Below are 21,446 nucleotides of genomic sequence, written 5' to 3'. Positions count from 1 at the left end.
CTCACACTATCTAGATCAACAGAACAGGTGTCCTACCATACTACTGAGGCTGACACAGAAGGTAGAGGAGCACAATTGGCTTTCTTATCCCTTAGCCCAGGGAGGAAGCCATAACCCTGACATTGTCCATATATCGTCCAAATATGTCCCAGACATAGCTTGGACACGGCCCAGATCGGCTCAGGTGTGCCTCAACATGACCTAGAGGGGGCTTGGATGTCAGGTTCCCAAGCCTGCCAGAGTTAAAATAACTCCTGAGTTGGGACAAAGATACACTCCAGACTGTAGGAGTCACAGATAAATCTTTATTTATTGCAGAGAGAGGTGGTCTACAGAGCTGGCGTCCATACTTCCTTTGGGACCCAGCCTGCCCTGGATGGCCACCTTGATCCAAGTCTTCATGGGAGTGAGGAGAGCAGTCCGGGGTTCTATGAGGAGGCTGGGGTGACCACAAGGGCATCCTGGAGTTGAGGAGACAAGTCCATTCAGTGTTTTACCTCCTGCTTTGATGTGGTTTATGCTGGTGGTCCTCCACCAGGTGACCACGGGGGATTATGATCCTGAACTCACTCACTCACACACAATTCTTGGAAGGATCAAAGTCTGTGTGGGAACAGTGATGTTGTGCAGGGGTCTGGGGCGCAGGTAAAGTATCTGCATGCAGAGTATGGGATTGCATAGGACTGTTGTCCCCAAGCCCAAGTGATCACCAGAACTCTTCAAAAAGCTTCACAAAATGCAAATTCCTGGCTGTAGTCACTGGGTGCCAGCCAGCTAACTTTTTAATGATGCTCTGCCTTTTTTATTTTTTGAAACTAAGTGTGATACAAGGAACGTGACCTATTAAGTTTCCCCCAATCTTTCATTATAATAATTAAAAAAAGTTTTAATTTATTTATTCATGAGAGATACAGAGAGGCAGAAACATAGGCAGAGGGAGAAGCAGGATCCCTGTGGGAAGCCTGATGCAGGACTCGATCCCAGGACCCTGGGGTCACGCCCTGAGCCAAAGGCAAATGCTCAACCATGGAGCCACCCAGGTGCCCCTATTATGATGATTTTTAAACAGAGAGCAAAGTGGAACGAATTCTCCAGTGATCACTTGAATACTAAGCACCTAGTTTCTATTACTAACTCTTTCTGAACCATACTTGCTTTATCTCATATCTATCCATTTATTCATGCCTTCAGCTAGCTTTTAAAACATAAATTACAAAGCTATAAAAAGGAAATCAATGGGCTACTAGCTCAAAATAAATGAATAGAGCAAAACAGGAAACTTGGAAAGAGATCCAAAGAATGAGGCGATATCTTTCCAACCCAAAGTGCAAATGATGGGCTATGCAATGCAAGTTGATAAAAAAAAAAATGAGGAAAGTACCTAAATGCCCCTTAAGAAGAGATATGTGAAATAAACCAAGCTCTAGCCATCCAGTTGTATGGACAATGTTGTTCATCCAACATGAATCGAGCGTAGTATGTATTTTAGATAAGCTGCTTATGTTGTAACTGGACTATTGTAGTCAGTCCATTAGTGTATGCTCTGTGTATTCATGCATCTGCTGGGTTTTATGGAGGAGGAAGCTGGGCTCAGGCCAAAGGACCTGCCTGAGGTCATGGCTAGAGAGAGGCAGAGCCGGGATTGCACTGGTCCTCGGGTTCCTGAGTCTAGAATTTTCAGCCTCTCTCTGTACTATCCCAGCACTTTTCTCATTATTCTCCATCACAGTCAGCTGAAGGGTGTACACAGATTTTGAGGTGGGCAGTAAGTCATACATTAACTGGCCTCTGAAACTAGTTAACCAAGCCTCCTACCCTTCTACCAAATGTGACCTCGTGGTATGGGGAGGCATTGTTGAGACTTCCTTTCCTCTTTGAATTTCTCCAGCATGAAATTCTGAGATGAAAGGAAATAACTCAGGAAGTCAGTGATACCAATCCACAGCTTTGGGCAAATCAGGACTAATATAAGTTAAAGGTTTGGTCCAAGGTGGCTTCTGGCCTTGAGTTGGATACCTTGGCCATGGAAAGGTAGGCAATCAGCCTGTGAATTTTCTTAATTCTAAATAATTCTGCTTTCAATATCTCCCCCACCTAGAGTGGACTAGAAACTCCAGGAAGGCAGAGGTTTTGTTCACTGTTGTGGTCAATGCCTGGTACACAGTAGGTGCTTAGTAAATGCCTGATGGCTAGCTGACTGAGATGGGCCTACCTCACTGTCATTGGCTCCTGCAGAAATTGGGGCCTGGAGCACGTGTTAGGAGGGCAGGTGTGGAGTACAAACCCCAACTGTGCCACCTACAGTGCTTGTGTCCTTGGATATGGATTTGCCATTTTTGGGTCTCAGTTTCCTTATCTTTAAAATGGGGATTACGGCAGGATCTGCTATATTGATGGGTGTGAAGACTGAATAAGATGTTGTTCAGTGGCACAAAAAAATTATGGGCTTTTAAATATTATTAATGTTAATATTGGGGGGTGGGAGTGATGCTGCTTCAGCTCCCCTCCCTAGCAGCTGTCAAGGAGAGTCATTGCTCAGCGAATGTCTATTGAGCATTTACCATGTGCCAGGCATTACTGACTGAATGAACAAGTGAATGAATGAATAACAAGAAGAGTGGAGAAAGCTGGAGGTGAATGCACCCCAGGCCAGGACGGTCTCACTCTTACACATACAGATGAAGAAGTGAGACCCGGAAAAAAGAAGAGGCTGGTCCAGGGCCCCCCGTGAGTGACCAGCAGGGTCAGCGTTGGAGTGCAGGCCCTGCCTCCCTGCCCAGGGCTCCCCCAGCGGCTGTGCCCTCCCTGGGGCAGAATGTTTAACCCCACTCACCTTGGTAAGAAAGCATGAAGCTGCCTCGAATCCCCAGGCCTTCACAATTGATATGGGGATTCCGGATCTTAATTTGCCTGAAATAATAAATGTGGTCAGAGACCGGTGGGCTTGGGGTGGGATTGAGCAGCCATGGGCAGGGAACTCGGGACCTGGCACACTCAGTTCGGACTGTCCCTCCTGCCTCTGCTCACTGTTCTCTGGCCCCAGCATCCACCCAGCCGCAATCCCCGCCCTATGCTTCCAGCACCAGCTGCTGTTGGCTCCAGAGGGCACCCCTCCCACTTCTGCTCATGAACCATCAGGAACTCCTGTCATTCACAACAGAGATGTCTATACATTTAGATTTCCTACTCTAATAAAATAAGAAATGAAGAAAGACATGGTTTGCATAGGTTACTAATTCTCCCCACTCCCTCAATCTGGGGCTTCATTAGAGTAATTCCACCGTTGCCCTTGGCTTCCTCCACTGTAACACAGACAACAGTGCAAACATCAGCAATGGTACAGAGATGTTGAGACCCGACTGTGCCAGGCACCTCCTTGGGCCCCTTGCAAACATCGTCTCCTTTATGCGCCCGAGGAGGGTGCTTTTATTTTCCCATTCTACAGACGGCAAAACTGAGTTAGGATGGAAAGGCAGCTTGTTCAAGGCCAGGTAGCCAACAAGAAGGGGAATCAGGACTCGAACCCAGGTCTACCTGAGGCACCTCGAGTGTGCTCTAGTGTCTGTTTACACCTCTGTCTCTCTCCTGCCATCAGCCCAGTGAGGCGGGGGCATTGCCTGGTTCACCTTTGTCTGCCTAGGTTCTGGCACTAGTAAATGGGGCTAGGAAGCTGGAGATGGAAGAGGTCATTTCTAGTTGGGTGACTGGGAAGGCTTCCTGGAGGAGGTAGAACTTGAAGTAGGCTCTGAGGATGGATGGAAAGTGAGATGCAGACATCACCCTCCAAGCCCTGGGGAATGGGGGATGTATAGCAAAGGGACGCACCGTTCTCATTTGGCAGTAGGACGGAGATGAGGATCTCAGTGGTGATGTTTTCTAAAACTTCAGGCTGTGAAAGAGAAGGTCACTGTTACCCTGGCTGAGGATCTCAAGTCCCCCAAGTCATTCCTAAAATGGGTCCAGCCCGGCCCCATGGCCAGGGCAATCAGGAGAGATGCTGGAATCCCAGGGTACTGCCATTCAGAGCTGAGAGGGTTCCCAGGACCCGACAGGCTGGGGGGCAAACAGGTCCAATTGACTCCCAGTGCATGGGGGGATATTGGGTAGCATTAGGGGGATGCACCCCCACCCTCAGGGGCTCCACTGCTGTGTTCTAGCTGAATTTGTTCCAAGGGAATTTCACCCAGTTCCCTGAGTTTTGACTTCTCCAGTGAAGTCAAAGTTCTGATTATCATGTGGGATATCACTTAAAAATTAGCCAAAAAATAAATAAAATAATAAATAAAAAATGAAAGATAATGAAACAAAACACGTGGACCAAAAACCAAAACAAAACCTTGCAAGAAGACAGGATTTAGCCAGTCTGAGATCTCTGAGCCACTCTGACTCCGCTGGGGGAACAGAGGCTGACCAGAGGTCACTGAGGTGAAGTGAGTCTACATGAGCAAAATGAGAATGGGAAAAGAAGGGATTTGGTTTTTGATGAAAGATCAAAATGTTACAGAAGAAAAGTGAATGTGTATCTGTATATCTGTGATTGTGTGTTCTCAGCTGTGTCCTGCATATAGTAGGTGCTCAGTAAACACCAGAGCCAGGAGGTAGGACTTTGTAACAGATAACGTGGAGGTTGGCCAGCCCATCATGGAGCTGCCTATGGCAACCTGGTTCCAAGCAAATCTTGGTCAATGTTTCTTTTTTTTCAATGGACTATCTTGGCCCCTGTGCCCCAAGGATGATCTATTAATACTCACGTTGAACAGGCCAATGCCTGAGTTCATCAAGTGGATCCGATCAGAGCTGCAACAGAAGATGCCCTTGAGAATTCATTCATTCATTCAACAACTATTTATGGAGCACCTACTAGGTAGGGCTTGATTTGTCCCACAAGGCTCGAGTTTGCAACCCCTGAACTCCCTTTGGCATAGCAGCAAGAGGGCTGCGGGATGTGGGGAGAAGGTGGGCAGAGGTGCAAAAGGCAGCTGGAGCCCTGTGCTTCTGGGCTGGGCTCATGGGGGGTCAGCATCGGGGCTTGACTGTCACTTCCAGCGTCTTGGAGTTGTCCGGAATGAGATGAGGGGATGGTGCTGGGCATGTTGTTCCCACGGCTGGGGTCAGCCTGTCCCATGGCTGCTGTAAGGCCGCTTTTCTTTCCTCCCTTTTCTCTGATATTTGGTTCCCACAGCAGGACAGTCCAGGCAAGGTCTCCTTTCTACACCTCCCAGAGTAACCTTTACTTCATGCTCATACATATGGAGGTTTGAAACACTGGGTGTTTAAAGAAAACCATTGGTCACAAGGTGGTGAGACAATGATTTATGTGTTTACCTGATTTCATTTAAGTTGAGCATAAGTCGGTCACCTTTGGTGTAAAACTGAGCTTCTGAGCTGGCTTCCTGCAATGAGAGAAGGCTGTTTCTTTCAGTACTTGTGTCAAACATAGGGGCAGAAAGGCTCTTCCAGCTGATGTTGTCAACCTGATAGGATATTATCAGCCGGGGCCCTTGGATAATCTATCTGAGGATGAAGGCGGTACTTAGGAAAACAAAATTGCCAGATGGGAAGAGAAGAATGAAGATGACATTGTTGGAGCACCTGAAACTGGCTATTTTTGGTTAGGCCATCTGGACTTTTCATTATATGAGCTAATACAGTTCCTTCTGTGCATGTGAATTAAGTTTCTGCCCGAAGATCCTAACTAATAAAGTCACAGGACCGGAGTTGGGCCTCCAACTGGGCAACGGGAGTGGTGGAAACAATTAGCAAAGGAAGAGGGTGCTCAGTACAGTGAACAGGCACAGGAGGGGCCCCAGATTGCTGCTCACACCACAGACAAGTGAACTCACGATGCCCAGGGTAAAGAAGGGGCGGCGGGCTTCATTGGTGGCGAACACTTCCAGCACGATCAGTTGGGCCACCTTGGGGCTGCCCTGGTCCAGAAGGAGCTCTGGGGTCTCCTGAGTCAGGATCTTCACCATCTGTGTGGGTCCCAGCTGATCTGCAGCCTGGAGAGACATCAGATCCACATGGGGCCTCCCAAGGGCTCACCAGGGCCCCGTGCAGCTGCTGTGGCCTGGCCCCCCAGCCACCTTCCTGGCCTCCCTACTTCCTCTCTTGCTGCAGCCACCATCCTTCTGCCCCATCCTGGAGTGGATTGTTGGTATCCCCATCTCACAGCCTTTGGTTTTGCTTCTCCCTCCAGCAGGAATACTCTTCTCTTTAGGGAAGCCCTCTCTCATTTCCTGGATTATATTAGGTGCCCCAGTCATGCCCTCGGAACCCCTGGAATCTATCCTTTGTTACCACACTTGTAACTGAAATATCATCTGTGTAATTGATGCCATTAGACTGAACGCTCTGTGAGGACAGCAGACACCAGCGCTGGAAGGAAACCGAGCAGTCCCACACGCATTTTACTTCCCGGAGGTCAGTGGACAGACCACAGCAAGCACCCATCAAACTGCTGATGGCAGGCGGACCAACCTTCTCACTGATTGTCTTGATGTTTGACTTCAACCGGCGGGCCAGCTCAGGAAGCTGAGGATGAGGGGGAGGCAGAGCAGGTCGGCTAGAGGGGACAGGGGAGGCATGCCTCCCATAGTCCCACTGCCTGGATCCCCACAACCCCAGGAAAGCTGGGTGGATCTGATGGCCCAGGCCCCAAGACTGTCGCTGGTGGAAAACAGCCTCTGCGTCAGCTGCTGTGGGGCATCGGATCCTCACCAGCCTGGACTTTCACTATGGGTTGTTGGTGTTTGTGGGTGTTGGGCCGAGGACATGGAGATGTGACCCAGTTCTTACTATAGTCATGAATGTGGTTGCTGGTGATCATTCCCTTTTTCTCAGCATACTAACTTTGGGCCAACCCCTCAGTTTCCCCACTGGTCCACTCTGGAGGAGGTAGCACACTCCAGTTGACTGGTGATAGTTATCTGCTGTGCTGGGTTGACAAGGATTCCAAGGCCATGTCGGCATCCAGGCTCGATAGTAAGGAGGGCCCTGATCAATCAGTGATGTCTGCCACGGGCCCCACAGTGGACAGCGGGCACGACTGGACAAACTCACTATCTAAGACGCCCTTTGGCTCAATGGGACTGTTAATTGGTAGAGGAAGCAGTTGTATTAGGTTCTAGAAAGTAGGACTAGGACTGAATCTTATAAGGAAACTTCTAGCTTTAGAGCTATAGTCTATCTGTTAGAGGAGGGAGTGAGCTCTCAATTACTGGAGGGACTTAAACTGAGCCTGACAAAGGATTACTACTCAGAGGCTTAGGGCAGTCCTTGAGCCCTTTTGATTCGGGAAATTCTCATGGTGTAGCGGAGGGGGCCCCGTCCTCTCGTGCCAAGACTTACCACATAGTCCACCAGGACCACGAGTTCATCTGGAGGGAGCAAGGAAGCTACCACAGCATTCACCACATCCTGCCTCACAGTGAGGCTGAAAGGGGTGGTGTCCAGGTAGGGGACCGTTAGGGAAACTGCAGACTCATTGAACCACTTGGTCACATTTCCCTGGAAGTCTGAAAACTTGGCCTGAGAAGACACAAAGCAGATGGTTGGCTGGAAACTTGAACTCCAAAAATGTACCCAATAATAACCTCGAAGACAATGACACCATTTGGCCTATTTCCCTTTGTGCGTTTGCTGACAGGGAGCTCAGCCTGGAATTCAGGTGGTGAGTGATCTCAGGTGGCCGACAACAGCGACTCCACCAGCACCCTTCAGTTAACCTCTGATTCTGTAAAACCCAGATGTCCTATTTGGCATTTAGGTTTTTGACCTCTCAGAGACCTCACAAACCCTTTGGATGAAGGGACAATTCAAAACTGCAACCAAAGTGATGAAAATGTTTGGTTGCAACAGTTGCCTGGAGTAACCAAGTAAATGGCTCTGGGCCTTACGCTGTCCAGGCTCTCCTGGTCCCTCAGGGACCCCAGCCCCAGGATGATTGCATGGCCCCACATTTCACAGAGGGTTCCTGCTGTTCCTCCTGCCTGCTGGGCCCTGTGCAGCCTCACTTCACCTTCCCCTTGGTGACTATTATTGTCTCCATTTTACAGATGAGGAGAGAGGCTCAGAGAAGTGATAGAATTTGCCTGAAGTCACACAGCCAGGGAGTTGTGAGGCTGAGAGAGAAACTCAGGTCTGTGTGACCTCCAGGGATGGGTCCTGATCCTGGGCTCTTGTTTCAAGGTCATCAGATATTTGGGGTTTGGCAGGGGCTTGCCTAAGAGGAAGGCTGAGAACCCCAGTGCCGACTCTGGCCTCTGACTGGGGAAACCAGAGTGGGAGGACAGATCTCTGGGACCGATGTTCTGTGTGGAGCCTTTGGATTCCACCTGCTGGTGTTCCTCCGTCAGGATGGATTACATGGGACTGTGCTCGGCCTGCTGAGTTTCTAAATCAGCCTGTGTGTCCTAGCCGTGAGTGGTGTTTTCTTCCCTGAAACAGACCAATGGTGTCTAATCCTTGGCAATTAAAGAAGAGCAGTGATTATCTCTACTTTACTTTTGAGGTCCCGTGACACTCACCCCCAGCTTGAGTTGGATGACATTACCCTTGATGGCAGGAGACAGAGGGTCAAACTCCAGACGGTCAGAGCTGAAGGAAATAGGCACTGCTCAGGGACAAGAAGAAAGTTCTGTGAGACAGGAGGGCAGCACTGGATGGTGTGCTTTGGGGGCTGCTTTTGGCTGAAGCTGCATTATTGCCTGGGGGTCAGTAGGGAGGAGCGGAAATAACGATGCTGACAATGATAATGATGATGAGAATGACTTTTATCAAGCATCTGTCAGGCACCACATACTGTGCTAAACCTTTACACTTACAGTTCACACTCAGTTTTCACAATAACATTAGGAGGTTCCCCCCTTACAGATGGGGAAACAGGCTCAGAAAAGCAAAATGAGTTGCTCAAGGTCATAGAGTGAACAGATTTTGAACCCAGTTGGTCTGATGCCAACGTCCTGGTTTGGAACCAGAGTGAACTATTGTTTATAACTCTGCCTCCTCCAGTGGACCACGATCTGCACCCCTTAGCAGGACAGCGTAGCTGGTGCACGCCCATCTGCGCCCTGGCTCGCTTGTGTTCCCCTGAGGATTCCCCTCATGGCCAGCAGGTGGCAGTGGTGTCTCAGCTGCCCTGGCTGTTGGGCGGAGAATGGGGAGGGCTGCACAGAAGTTCAGGGACAGGCGGAGGGTGAACCACCTGCTTGGACCACCTGCTCCCCTGGGGAAACGTCCTGCCCTGCCCCTGAGGAGCAGAGGAGCCAGACAGACTTCTGTTCGAGCCCCAAGAGCCTTGGCTACTCTATTCCTACCTCTGAACTTCAATGTTCTCATCTTAAAACCGGGGTAGATAGAATAGAAATACCTGCCTCATAGGTTGTACAGGACTGGTCCCTACTTAGGTTGGCTCATATCTGACTTACACCACACTTGGAACTTGCAGAACTGGGTTCAAGCTTTCCCCTATGACTACTTTCCTCTGTGAACTTGGACAAATGACTTAATTTCTCTGAGCCTCCACTTTCTTATCTATGAGGTGGGATGCTGATGGCTACTTCATGGAGTTATCTGAGGAGTCAGCGAGACCCAGCCCAGTAGGTGCTCTTTGGGTGCTCACCGCGTACTGCTTCCATTCTCCTCTTCCCCTCCTCCCTGGTCATCTTCTGGCTGAGCTGCTTCAGATCTTGAGACAGCGGATGGTAGAATTTTCTTCTTCCCACTAATTCCCACTCTGGGAGCTCTGAGCACAGCGCAGTTGTGAGGTCTGCACAGAGTCTTCCCATCTCTGCTACTCTCAGGGAGGGAGAAATGGCCTCCTTCCTGAGCACGCGTCTTGCCTCCTCCCTTGTCTTCTCTTCTCTAATAGGCTGCAGTAATTGCCGTCTCATCCACTCATTCATTCGTTCATCCATTCAGCTCCATTTGTATACAATTCTCTGTGCAGGGGTCCCTGGGTGGCTCAGCGGTTTAGCACCTGCCTTCGGCCCAGGGCGTGACCCTGGAGACCCGGGATCGAGTCCCACATCGGGCTCCCTGCATGGAGCCTGCTTCTCCCTCTGCCTGTGTCTCTGCCTCTCTCTCTGTATCTCTCATGAATAAATAAATAAAATCTTTAAAAAACAACAACAACAAAACCCCACTGCTCCATGCAGGTAGAGCATCTGCTACCTGCCTGGAACTACCCTGTAAACTTTTAATCCTAACAATCTTGTGGTATAGGAAACCCCATTTTATAGATGAGGATAGGAAGGTGGGGTGGCTTTCCCAAGTTACGGAGCAAGTCAATGGCAGAGTTGGGATTTGAACCTGGAAATCTGACTCACACAAAAACTTGCACAGAGTAGGTACATGTGAAGTCACAGGTGTGGTGAATTCCTGTCTGCTCATCTTTGAGAGGGACTCCTAGATGCTCATTGCACTTGCTACTGGGCCAGGTTGCGGCTCAGCCTTGACTTGGGAGGCCTATGCTGGGCAGAGCCAGGATGTGGTGGCTGGCTCAGCAGTAAGGGAAAAAGGTGGGAGAGAGCAGAGCACCTACCCCTCAGCAGGTTCATGAGGTCTGCATGCATGTCCTCAAAGGCTGCCTCGAGCACGGGACACAGCTGCAACAGCACAAATGCAGAGGCTCCATTATCGAGGGGCCAGAACACAACCCCACAATGACCCACACTTGGCCTGTCCAGCCAGGCTTTTGTTCATGGGATTGACAACTTGGTGTTGTGTCCATTCTGCCAGCCATTTTTGCATTCAGAGCCCACCCCGGCCCCCAGCGTGGCCTGGGATCTTTTGCAGTGGTTTGTCCCTTACCCTGTGCCCAGGAGTGTACCTGGCTGGCCAGCTGCCCTCCCCATCAGACCCCTTGTCCTGTTCACGAGAGCTCATGTTTTCCATGAGAGGGAAATGGAGAATTTGTTTCCTAATTCAGTTCCTTAGTCGACCAGTCATTACTGAGTTCCTTCTGCATGTCAGACTCTAGAACGGGGGCTGGCAAGGCAGAGCCAGCAAGACTCATGAACAACCTATGTGCCTTTTGTGGGTTTCTAGATCCAACATATCCCTTTGCCTCCTGAGCTTTTCTTCCCCCTAAAATTTATAGCAGTTCTCACCAAGGGGCTGATTCTGTTGCCGAGGAGACATTTGGAAGTTTCTTTCTTTTTTTAGATTTTATTTATTCATGAGAGACCCAGAGAGAGAGGCAGAGACACAGGCAGAGGAAGAAGCAGGCTCCCTGCAGAAAGAAGGCCTGATGTGGGACTCGATGCCAGACCCAGGATCACGACCTGAGCCAAAGGCAGATGTTCAGCCACTCACTGAGCCACCCAGGTGTCCCCATTTGGAAGTTTCTGGAGACACTCTTAGTTGTCACAACTTGGGGGAGGTGTTATTGGCATCTAGTGGCTAGAGGCCAGGGATGCCACTAAACATCCGTCAGTGTGCGGGACAGCTCCCACAACAGAGAATTATATGACCTGAATGTCAATAATGTGGAGGGTAAGCAACCCTGGCCTCACCTAATCCTGGCTTCGCCTGTTTTGCTGAAGGAGGAGTTTAAGCCTTTGACTTGCTTGTGGGACTCAAGAGTCTTGTTCTCAGGGTGTCTGGGTGGTGCAGTTGGTTAAGCGTCTGACTCTTGGTTCCTGCTCAGGTTGTGATCTCAGGGTTGTGAGATTGAACCCCGCATCAGGCTCTATGCACAGTGGGGTCTAGTTGGGATTCTCTCTTCCCTCTTGTTCTGTCCCTCCTGTTCATGCTCTCCCTCTTTGTCTCTCATATAAATAATTAAAATCTTAAAAAAAACCCACAAACCCCAGAGTCTTGCTCTCTGCTCTAGGCAGCCCGTTTTCTGGGGTGGTGCGCTGATTCTGTCATTTGTCTTAGATACAATATCCCCAGTGGAAGAATCTTCCAGTTGACCACCCATCACAACTCTTGAGAAAGGACAGTGCACTTTGAGAAACTTTTTCTATGAAAGTTCTCTATGATCTTTTTCTATGAAAAGCCCATTCCCTGCTTCTAACTGCTCTGCTAACCCAGAACCCAGGGAGGATGGAGGACTGGGGGTTGGAGACCCCCAGCATTCACTGTTAGGGGCCAGCCTGTTCCTCGGGGGAGAGGTGTCGCTGGCGACCTTGGCATCATCTCTCAGAATTACCTCTCTTGCACTCCCACCAGTGTCTCTCAACCCTGACTACACATTAGAATTCTCCAGGAAAGCACCTAGAATCCTCTGGAGTACTATGGTCCCACCCAGGCCCATTACATTGGAATCTCCATCAGTACTTTTAAAAGCTTTCCTGGGTGGTTCTGATGTGCAGCTAGGGTTGGGACACACGTATTTACATTGAAAAGGGCTTCGGCATTTTCTGGATGGGCTCCTGACAGATTTAAACATGGTGTGCCTTTCCCTTCATTTTAAGTAAAATATTCATATGATCTTTGTACCAAACTCACTGACTCGTGGTGGAAAATAATGGTGATTAAGAGAACCCCAGCTTTCTCATATCATTCATTATACATGATTTTTCACCCTTAAAAACAGATATTAGGCAAACAGCATTTTTATGCCATATTTTCTAGTGGAAAATACATTTTTAGCTAATAAAATATGATGCTATTTAAAATATGATTTTGCTGGAGGCTGGGAAAAAATTTCCAGCTGGATGCTACTTCAAGAAACTCCCACTTTTAGGAGCACCTGGGTGGCACAGTTGGTTAAGTGTCAGCTCAGGTTGTGATCTCAGGCTGGGGAGATGGAGCCCCACATTTGGCTCTGCACTTGGCACAGAGTCTGCTTGAGTTTCTCTCTCTCCCTCTGCCCCTCCCACTTGCCCTCTCATTCTCTCCCTTTCTCTCTCTAAAATAAAGAAAGAGGGACACCTGGGTGGCTCAGTGGTTGAGCGCCGGCCTTTGGCTCAGACTGTGATCCCAGGATCCGGGGATTGAGGCCCACATCGGGCTCCCTGCATGGAGCCTGCTTATCCCTCTGCCTGTGTCTCTGCCTCTCTCTCAGTGTCTCTCATGAATAAATAATAAAATCTTAAAAAAATAAAAAAAAATCCCACCTTTAAATAGAAAAGAATTCATAAAAGAAAAAATATCTCATGTAAGAAAAGACAAATTTTACAGAATTCTTCACTTTTCAGATTCCTCTTAGAAATCTCTCTGGAATGGTTTAGTAAAGTATTCAATATGATGCAGCTATTACAGTAATTATGAATCTTACACAGTGGCATAGAACATAGGTATAACTTAGGGAATATCAAATTATATTGACACTGAGGACAACCACATAAAAATATGAATGCATGTGGGTGGAGATTGGAAGGCGTATAGATATAAGGGAGGAAACGGCTGCCACGTTAAGATGGAAGGATTATGGGCACTTTCCCCCCAAAGTCATTTGAGTTATATAATCTTTTCAATTCAAAGAAGTTTTATTATAAACAAAACATTAGTTATCTGACAAGGTGTTTCGAACCCCAGGAGGCTCACTATGGTGAACCCATCTTGGAATTTACAGTGGAAATCAGTGCTCAAAGTTACAGTTTTAGTTCACCCATGACATACAAGGGACATCTAAATTGAGATGAACTTGTTTATTGACTCAGAAGAATAAACCCAGCAAGGCCTGGTGGGTGACGGACCCCTGAAGACCATGGGTTGTTACGAGACACCGGTATGCTTGAGCCAGCTTGTACCACTTGGTGAGGGCCATGTGTTAAATTTTCAGGAATTTCTGAGCCAAGAGCTAAACCTAAACCTTATTAAAAATTCAATTATATAAACTTACAACTAAATTAATTATACTAAAAGCAAAGCTAATGAGAACTCAAAACTCATTACCTCCTAATTATTTTGTTATATTTTACTATTATTGCTCTGGAGGTTATTTATGTCAATTACATCTGTGTGGTGAAACCATACAATAGTGTGCTGCGGGGCATTTCTTACCAACTCTGCTTAGTGGTCTCACACGAGAAGCTTGAAATAGGCCTTAGAGCAAGTGTTTATGCCAGAGAAATCAGCAAGTGCTACAAATCAGGGTCCCTTCCACTCAACCTCCTCAGAGCCAGTTAATAATTTATCAGTACGTCACTGTTCAAGGTCTCCTGGGTGACTTTCGGCAGTTCTGTTACCTTTAGCTCCACGATCCGCTGAAAGAATGGTCAGGCCTAGAAGTTTCCCACTCAGGGAGACACAGGTCCCTGAGCATCAACTTGCAGTTCCACCCCAGCCCCACAGGGGGAGCCATCTTTGCAGGCCAGAGAGGCCCTGATTCCACTCACCTGAATTTTCACCAGTTTGGGCAGGGCTGGCACCAGGAAGTCCATGACCGTGTTGGCTAAGGAGTTGACCAGGAAGGAGAGCCTTCCGGAGAGGAGAAGGGGAGAGAGATTAGGAAGGGGCAGAGATGATGCTATTTTACATAAGGGAAGATAGAGCCCAGGGGGGAGGGTGACTTGCTCAAGGTCACACACCCTGTTACAGACAGGGCTGGGAGTAGACCCCCCCAGCCAGGTGTAGATGGTGGCAGAGAGTTGTCAGGGAGTAGAAGCTGGAGGTTGTCTATAGAAACGTATGCTGGGTACTGGGATGGTGGCATTGGCTCTCTCCCCATCCTCCCACTAAGGCAAAGTGGAGGGGAGTCCCATGCTGTGTGCCATGTGTGGTGCTGGGTGCTTCTGGCTGGAGCCTAATCTCATCCTCTCACTGTGGCCTCGAAGCTGAGTCATAGGGATGCAACTTGCCAGTGGCACACAGACAATAAATGAAGGTGATGCATTTGCTTGACGCCAAAGCATGTTTTTACCCTTGGCTCCCCTCACGCCTGCCTGAAGTGGTTTGAGGGGCCCTAAGAATGTGGCTCCTCTCCACTTTCAAATATTTCCCCCACTTCCTGGCAGGATGCCTGAAATCCCACCGACTATGTTTCTGCTCTTGATGTCTTGAACGTTCTTTGGTATCACGGATTCCCTGAAAGGAGCCTCAGCTCAAGAATCAGGATGGGTAAGTCCCTTTCTTTCTCTGGGCCACAGTGTTCTCCATCTGAGAATACCACCTGGCTTCCCTCCCAGGCATGGTGGGAGCCCGGCGGGAGGCGGCCACACTCACTTATGCAGCAGGCTGATGCGCAGGCTCCCCTGGCTAGTGGAGCAGTCAGCGAGGACGAGGTGGGCGTGGCCCCTCTCATTGGTGTTCACTCGGATGATGGCTTGGACCTCTGTTTCCATGTGCATCTCCACGATGGTCTTGACCAGGGGCCTGGGAGTAGAGGTGCCCACACTGTCTCAGCTCCAGATCAGAGCAAACCTGCCGGCTATCTCAGTCTTCTGGTTCTCTTACCTCCCAGCTCAAGCTCCTCTGTCTCTCTAAAACACACACACTGAACTCCGGCTCCTTCCCCAAACCCACTCCTTTCATGATCTTTCCCATCTTGGTTGCTGGCCACTCCATCCTGCCGGTTGCCTCTACCTACCTCTGAAACATATTCAGAATCTGAGCACTTCTCACCACCTACCTCCCTGTGCCCAAACTGGTCCAAGCCATCGCTACTGTCTCCCTCCCCAAATTATAACAGAGACTTCTGAATGGCCTCCCTGCCTCCAAACACAGCAACCAGAGGGATTCTTTGAAAGTTCAATCATGTCATGTCCCTCCTCTGCTCAGAACCCTCCATGGCTCTCATTTCACTCAGCAAAAACCAAGTCTTTACTTTGGCCCACAAGGCCCCACAAGGATCTCACCTCCCACTATTCTTCCCCCTGCCTTTCTCCTCTTTGTCATTCTTTGGACCAAGCAAGTGTCTCAGGTCAATGGACTCTTGCCTCAGGACCTTTGCACTTGCTCTTCCCTCTGCTTGGGACTCTCTACCAGATATATGCATGGAGAAAAGGGGCAATGCGTGATCGATCCTGTGAGGGCTGCTGTATCTGACTGGTAGGACACTCACGTGTTGAGTCCAGCCACCATGTCCAGGGGGATCTTGACCGTCAGCCCCTGGCCTTCATCTGAGGGTTCCACCTGCAGCTGCAGGATGTTGGCTGAGGTGACTTTCAACCTGGATGGGATGTGGGAGAGATTAGATTCATGTCTCATGCTCAACTGAACATCATTCCCAAACTGGCCCCCTGACTCTTCCCTGTGTCCCCTGGTGCCCCTGTCAGTGGTGTCCAGCCAGCAGCTGGACCTAAGCCCTGTCCATGGCTCCTCCTCAGCATAGTCTGGCCCCCATTTGTCCCCTCCACCACTGTGAGAAATCCTCCCATGGCTCATTGCCACTTAAGAGATGAATCCCAGATCCTTGGGCTGACTTGGAAGACCCTCCGTGACCTGGCCCCACTGACCTCTCAGTCCTTACCTTGGGGTTTGAGTGCCAGCTGTTCTGGGACTCTCACCCCTTTGGGCCTTGGCCCAGGCTGCTCCCACTCCCCAGAATGCCATTTTCTTCTTTTCTCCTGGTGAGTGTGGACTCATTGGCTCACCTGTCACCTCCACTGAGAAGTGTCATCTTCCCCCTTCACTATCCCACCCCAGGCAACCTTCCCCCTTGGGGTCACCCTGTTAGGGTTCCTGTGTCATTGTTAGCTCCTCTGGGAACTTCAGAAGGAGGGACTTTGATCCATTTTTCTTGGTTAGACACCGAGTTGATACCAGGTGATGCTTGTCAACTGGTCAATTGAATAGGCAAAGTGTGTGCGGAAGGAGCAAGCGCCCCGCTTGGTTCTGCTCCACGTACCAGATGATGTGGTTCAGGATGGAATTCACCACATTGCCTAGTATGGGGATGCCCCCGGCTGGCTTCTCCCGTATGCTGCTGAGCAGTGGCAGCTGCTGGAGGATGTCGATGGCATTGTGGTCCTTCAGCTCCTGTGTCAGCCCTGGAGGCAGATCTCAGAGATTAGGGTCCAGCAGGAGGGGCAAGACAGATGGCTTGGCAGTGGCTTCAGGCTGGGAGGGGGTATCACTCAGGGCTACCTGGACCCAGACATAAGGCTGGGAGAAGGATGGCTCCATCCTGACCATCTACTGTGGAGATGTGGCTTTGAGGATGATGGTCCAGATAGGTCATTTTCACATAAACACTCAGGTGGGGACATAGGTGGGACCATTTGCCCCTTTGAACATTGCCAGCTTCTGTGGGAGCATTTACCAGAATCCCTCCCACTAGCCAGCAGCAAACTCTCTGGACCCAAGAGGCAGGGAACCCACAAGGCCTTGTTGGGGGCTGTTTTGCTGCCAAAACATACTTGCTAATAACTCTCTGGCTCCCATGTCATGGGCCTGTTGTCCAGAGAGTCTCAGGTACTGAACTGAGATAGGAGAAGTCAGGAGTCTTCAGTTCTGGTCCCTGCTGGACTTTTCCCTGGGCATCCAGAGCCCATTTGGCTTGTGTGAAGAGCAGGTCAGAAGTGCTGAGTGCTCCAGAAGCAGCTCCAGAAGCAGTCCTCAGCCCATGACTGATGAGGATAGGAGTATAAATACCCCAGCTCCCTTAACTCTCTGGCAGGATGACCCAAGTGTGTCCCCTACTGTGTCCTAGAGTCCCTGTGTGTTACTATCTCTCAGCAACAAAGCCAACCTTTGGTCTACTCCATGGTAATGGATGTTAAGCTTTGTCAGTGAAGGGTCTAGAGGGACATGAAGAAGGAGGGGGCCCAGTGGAATCATAGAATTGAAGGGAGGATCTTAGAATCATGGACTCTTGGGATCATAGACACTCCCAGCCATCTTGAGTCTCACCCTAGACCTGGGATCCCAGCTGTGCCTTGCACACTCCCAGTGATGGGGAACTCCCTCCCTCCTTTGGAGGGCTGTTCTGCCTGCCCTCTTGCCTTATGGTGGTAAGGCCTGGGTGGCCCAGACTTGCTTTCTTTTTCTTTTTTTGGTGGGGGTGGACAGAAGGAGAGAGAGAATCTCAAGCAGGTTCCACCCTTAGTGTGGAGCTCAACATGGGGCTCGGCCCCACTACTCTGAGATCATGGCCTGAGCCAAAATCAAGTCAGACACTTAACTGACTGAGCCAGCCAGGGGCCCTGAAACTTACTTTCTTTGATGACTTCTCGGCCGAGGCTAAACACTGCAGGGGGGTTGAGGGCGGTTTCAGCCAAAGTAGTTGACAGCAAACCACAGAGGAGGGTGAAGGCGAATGGGCCAGCCATCTTTGTGGGGATCGGTGAGCAGCAGCAGGTGGCAGGTGAAGGAACCTGGGGTGAGCACAGTTGAAGGAACCTGTTAGCTGGGAAGAGAGGTGAAGGGCAAGCCTGCCATGCCTGGTGACTTGGGGCAGAAAGTCCAGAAGAGGCTATTGAGCAAAGTGGTTAAGAGTGTGGGCTCTGGAGCCTGACCATTTGGGTCTGTGTCCTGTCTCTACTGCTGGGTGCTAGTTGTGTGGCCTTGGACAATCAGCTTAGCCTCTCTGGGCCTGTTTTCTCTCACCTGGCAAATGGGCATGATGAAGTAGTGCCCTCCTTCAAAGGGTCTGGCACTTAGAACCCTCCAGAGTCCAACCGTAGCCAACTTCACCTCCTGCTTTTTTCCCTACGAAGTTCCAATCATTCCAAACTTCTTGAAGTTCCCAGAACATACCGTGTTCTGTCCTGTGTCTGTGTTCTAACTCTTCCTGTGGTACTTTCCTCTTCCTTATCTGCCTGCTGAACTCTTATTCATCTTTCAGAACTCTGCCTGCATGTCCCTTTCTCTGTAGTTTCCCTCTCCTGCAGCCAGAGACCCTGGACTACATGTGGAGAAATGTTGACTGAGGGGCTGCTGTCTGCCCAGGACAGGAAGTTTGGAGGCAAGAGGGCAATGGATACTCAGGTAGGATGCAGGGTGGCAGGAAAGGTGTTTGCTTTGATACTAAGGGGCCTTAGATGGAAATAGGTGGCTGCTTGGAGCCAAGGAGAGAAAGGCAGAGAGAGGAAGAGGCCTGTGGGTGCCTCCTGGGAGAGGACCTTGGGGTATTCTCACTCCTTGGCCACCCCCCCTCTCTACCATGGGGCAGTGCATCAGCCCCTGTCAGCTGGTCCTGAGCTCTCAGTTTATACCCTGGCTCTGCCTCCAAGCTTCAGCCAGGGAAGCTTCTGCCTCTGTAGGCTGTCCTGCTTGGAGGGAAGGAAGATGCTGACCTGGAGATCTGAGTCCTTCAGATCAGTCCTTGGCTCAGCATGTGAGCTTCTTGTTGCCAAAGATAAACAGGGCCTCTGGATGACATGTATCTCTTGGATGGAACAACATGAACTCTCTGAGCCATTTGCTGTAATGATTCAACGTCTGTCTCTTGGACTGGGCTGTAAGCTCCAGGAGGAGGTGTTTGGTCTAGCTGGACCCCATTGTGCACTCCAAGTGCCTGCCATAATGCCTGGCACACAGTGGGTGTTTAATAAGTAAGTGGTTGCTGAGTGAATGAATGGCCTCTGGGAATCCTGGAAAAATGGGGAATCTGAGCCTGCTAAACTGAGCAGGTCTGGGCCGTGGGGACTGAGAGTGGAAGAGAAATATCATGGGCCTCGGGGTCAGATAGACCTGAGCTCGAGGCCTGCCTCTACCACTTGCTGTGTGATCTTGGGCAAGTGCCTTACCCTCTCTGAATCTCAGTTTTCCCATCTGTAAAATAAGGGATAATTATAGTACTTATATCACAGGGTTGTTGGGAGGATTAAATGAGCCACAAGAGCTCAATGCGTGTTAGCTGTCATTATGATTATGACAGTATCGTTAATGCTGGGGTCAGAAGAAACCACCTTGCAGTCAAAGCCAGAAGACAGAGGTAATGCCCTGCACCCTTTTGCTCGGGAAGCCCCCCACTCCCACTCCATAATCTTTTTCTTTCAAGCACCTTGACCCTGTTGTTCTTCTCTATCTTTGCACACCAGTCGGTCCTCTGATCAGAGGTCCTCAGGGAGCCGACAGTAGGGCAACATTTCCTCCTGTGGAAAAGTGTCTCCTCCCCAAATCCAAACACCATGTACACAATCACTGCATCATATCTCACCTCCTGGCCTTTGCTTAGGCTGTTCCCTTTACAGTGGGATGCCTTCCTCTCTTCCTTTGTCCAGCCAACTTCTGCTTGGCTTCTCAACTGATGTGCTACCCCTTCCAGGAAGCCTTCCCTGACTGCCCTTTACCACAATGTCCCTGGTCTTTCCCTGAGCACAGCATGTACCACACGACCCATACTGGGAATAACTTGAGGGCCAGGTTAGTCTGATGCTCCTCCTTGTCCCCAGAATCACCCCAGCATAGGCTGGGCACAGAACAATTGGTGTGTGCAAGGTAGGTTTATGTCACTGAGATCAGGTTAGGGAAAGACTTAGCCAATCCAATTCCTTCATCATTGTTCTTTGGTCTTTTGGGCAAGGGGGCTGAGCACCTCTCTACCCCTGACCCTGACCTCAGAGGGTCCTAGTGGACTAAGGGACCTTACCTCAGGGTCAAGTTTTTGTCTTGCTCTTGACCTGACTGCAACAGGTATCTCCAGCTTAGAACCTTCCTGGTGCCCTAGGCTTTCAGCCCCTTCCCTACACTTTTACCTGGACACGCCGGAGTCCTCAGGATGCTCCTCTCCTCAACTGGATAGTGGGTCTGGAAGTCTAACCTTATATCCTGCATGCCCCAGTCTGGGAAGTCACCCTTTGCATTTGGTTCAAGGCTTTGGGCTGGGCTGAGGTCTCCAAAGTAAATATTTGTGGCTTCTGGTGAACCACATCCCTGTCTGGAGACAGCCTTGGGACTCCAGCTTCCTGGGGTTTGGAGAAAGGAGGGTCTGGGCTGGCATGAGGAGTGGGCGGGGCACAGGGGCACATGGCAGAGGAGCTGGACCGGGCACAGTGTGGTTTTGGAAGGGGCTCCCTGCCTTCTGGACAGCTGCTCCTGGGGGGACGATAGCAGTGAGGATGTATTAAGCGCCTACAGCATGGCAGGTACCACCCTGGGCTTTACACTGCTCATGTCAGTGGATTCTCGTCCCCACCAGGATCAGGATCATTATCCCAATGTTACCAAGGAGGAACCTGCCTTGCATAGTCAGCAAATGACAGAGCCAGGATTCAAACCAGAACTCGGACTTTAAAACCTATTAGGGGATGTCTCTATAGCTTGGCAGATACACAAGGTCCTGGGGACAGTCTGGGTCCAAGTCCTGACTCAGTGGAGGGCAACTTGGGCCACATTTCCTAACCTTTCCAAGTCTCAGTTTTTCATCTGTGAAATGGGAATAATAGTAGCACCTACCTACCAGTGTGCTAAGAGGAACTCGGTGGACATGCTTAGAGCACAGGTCCTGGCACAGCGTATGTGCTCAATAACTGTGAATGGTTGTTGCTGTTGTTATTACTTCTTGCAATAGCCTGGGTCTTTGTAGAGAGGCAATGATCATAGTTTAGTCCAGATAGCTGATCTGGGGGAAGGAAGTAATAGCCTTGCCCACCGCTTATTCCTAAATG

At 49.9% G+C, this 21,446-nt stretch overlaps 1 protein-coding gene across 3 annotated transcripts; it reads right to left on the bottom strand.

Annotated features, from left to right (window-relative positions):
• Positions 1-283: 283 nt before the first annotated feature.
• Positions 284-20,626, bottom strand: BPIFB1 (BPI fold containing family B member 1). 3 transcript variants are annotated; one of them, XM_038572004.1, is made up of 16 exons: positions 20,535-20,626; positions 18,050-18,209; positions 16,742-16,883; positions 15,956-16,063; positions 15,118-15,267; positions 14,292-14,373; positions 10,544-10,607; positions 8,529-8,614; positions 7,351-7,530; positions 6,481-6,534; positions 5,844-6,002; positions 5,326-5,393; positions 4,752-4,797; positions 3,826-3,889; positions 2,834-2,910; positions 284-461 (listed from the first exon to the last, which is right to left on the bottom strand). In XM_038572004.1, the coding sequence occupies exons 2-16, from the start codon at positions 18,162-18,164 to the stop codon at positions 429-431; spliced, it is 1,428 nt and encodes a 475-aa protein (XP_038427932.1). In that variant the 5' UTR covers positions 18,165-18,209; positions 20,535-20,626; the 3' UTR covers positions 284-428. The 3 variants fall into 3 exon arrangements, with proteins under 3 accessions (XP_038427932.1, XP_038427933.1, XP_038427931.1); XM_038572005.1 differs by having other exon boundaries at positions 20,429-20,564; XM_038572003.1 differs by lacking the exon at positions 20,535-20,626 and adding an exon at positions 18,442-19,035.
• Positions 20,627-21,446: the final 820 nt, after the last annotated feature.

This window comes from Canis lupus, chromosome 24, assembly GCF_011100685.1.
Source record: "Canis lupus familiaris isolate Mischka breed German Shepherd chromosome 24, alternate assembly UU_Cfam_GSD_1.0, whole genome shotgun sequence".
Lineage (NCBI taxonomy): Eukaryota > Metazoa > Chordata > Mammalia > Carnivora > Canidae > Canis > Canis lupus.
This window is presented reverse-complemented; position numbering and strand designations above follow the sequence as displayed.

Coding starts and splice junctions, on each gene's coding strand:
- BPIFB1 (XM_038572003.1), bottom strand. Junction 16,884..18,049: donor CCGAGAAGTCATCAAAGAAA/GTAAGTTTCAGG, acceptor ATCTGCCTCCAG/GGCTGACACAGGAGCTGAAG. Junction 2,911..3,825: donor CCTACTGCCAAATGAGAACG/GTGCGTCCCTTT, acceptor TTATTATTTCAG/GCAAATTAAGATCCGGAATC.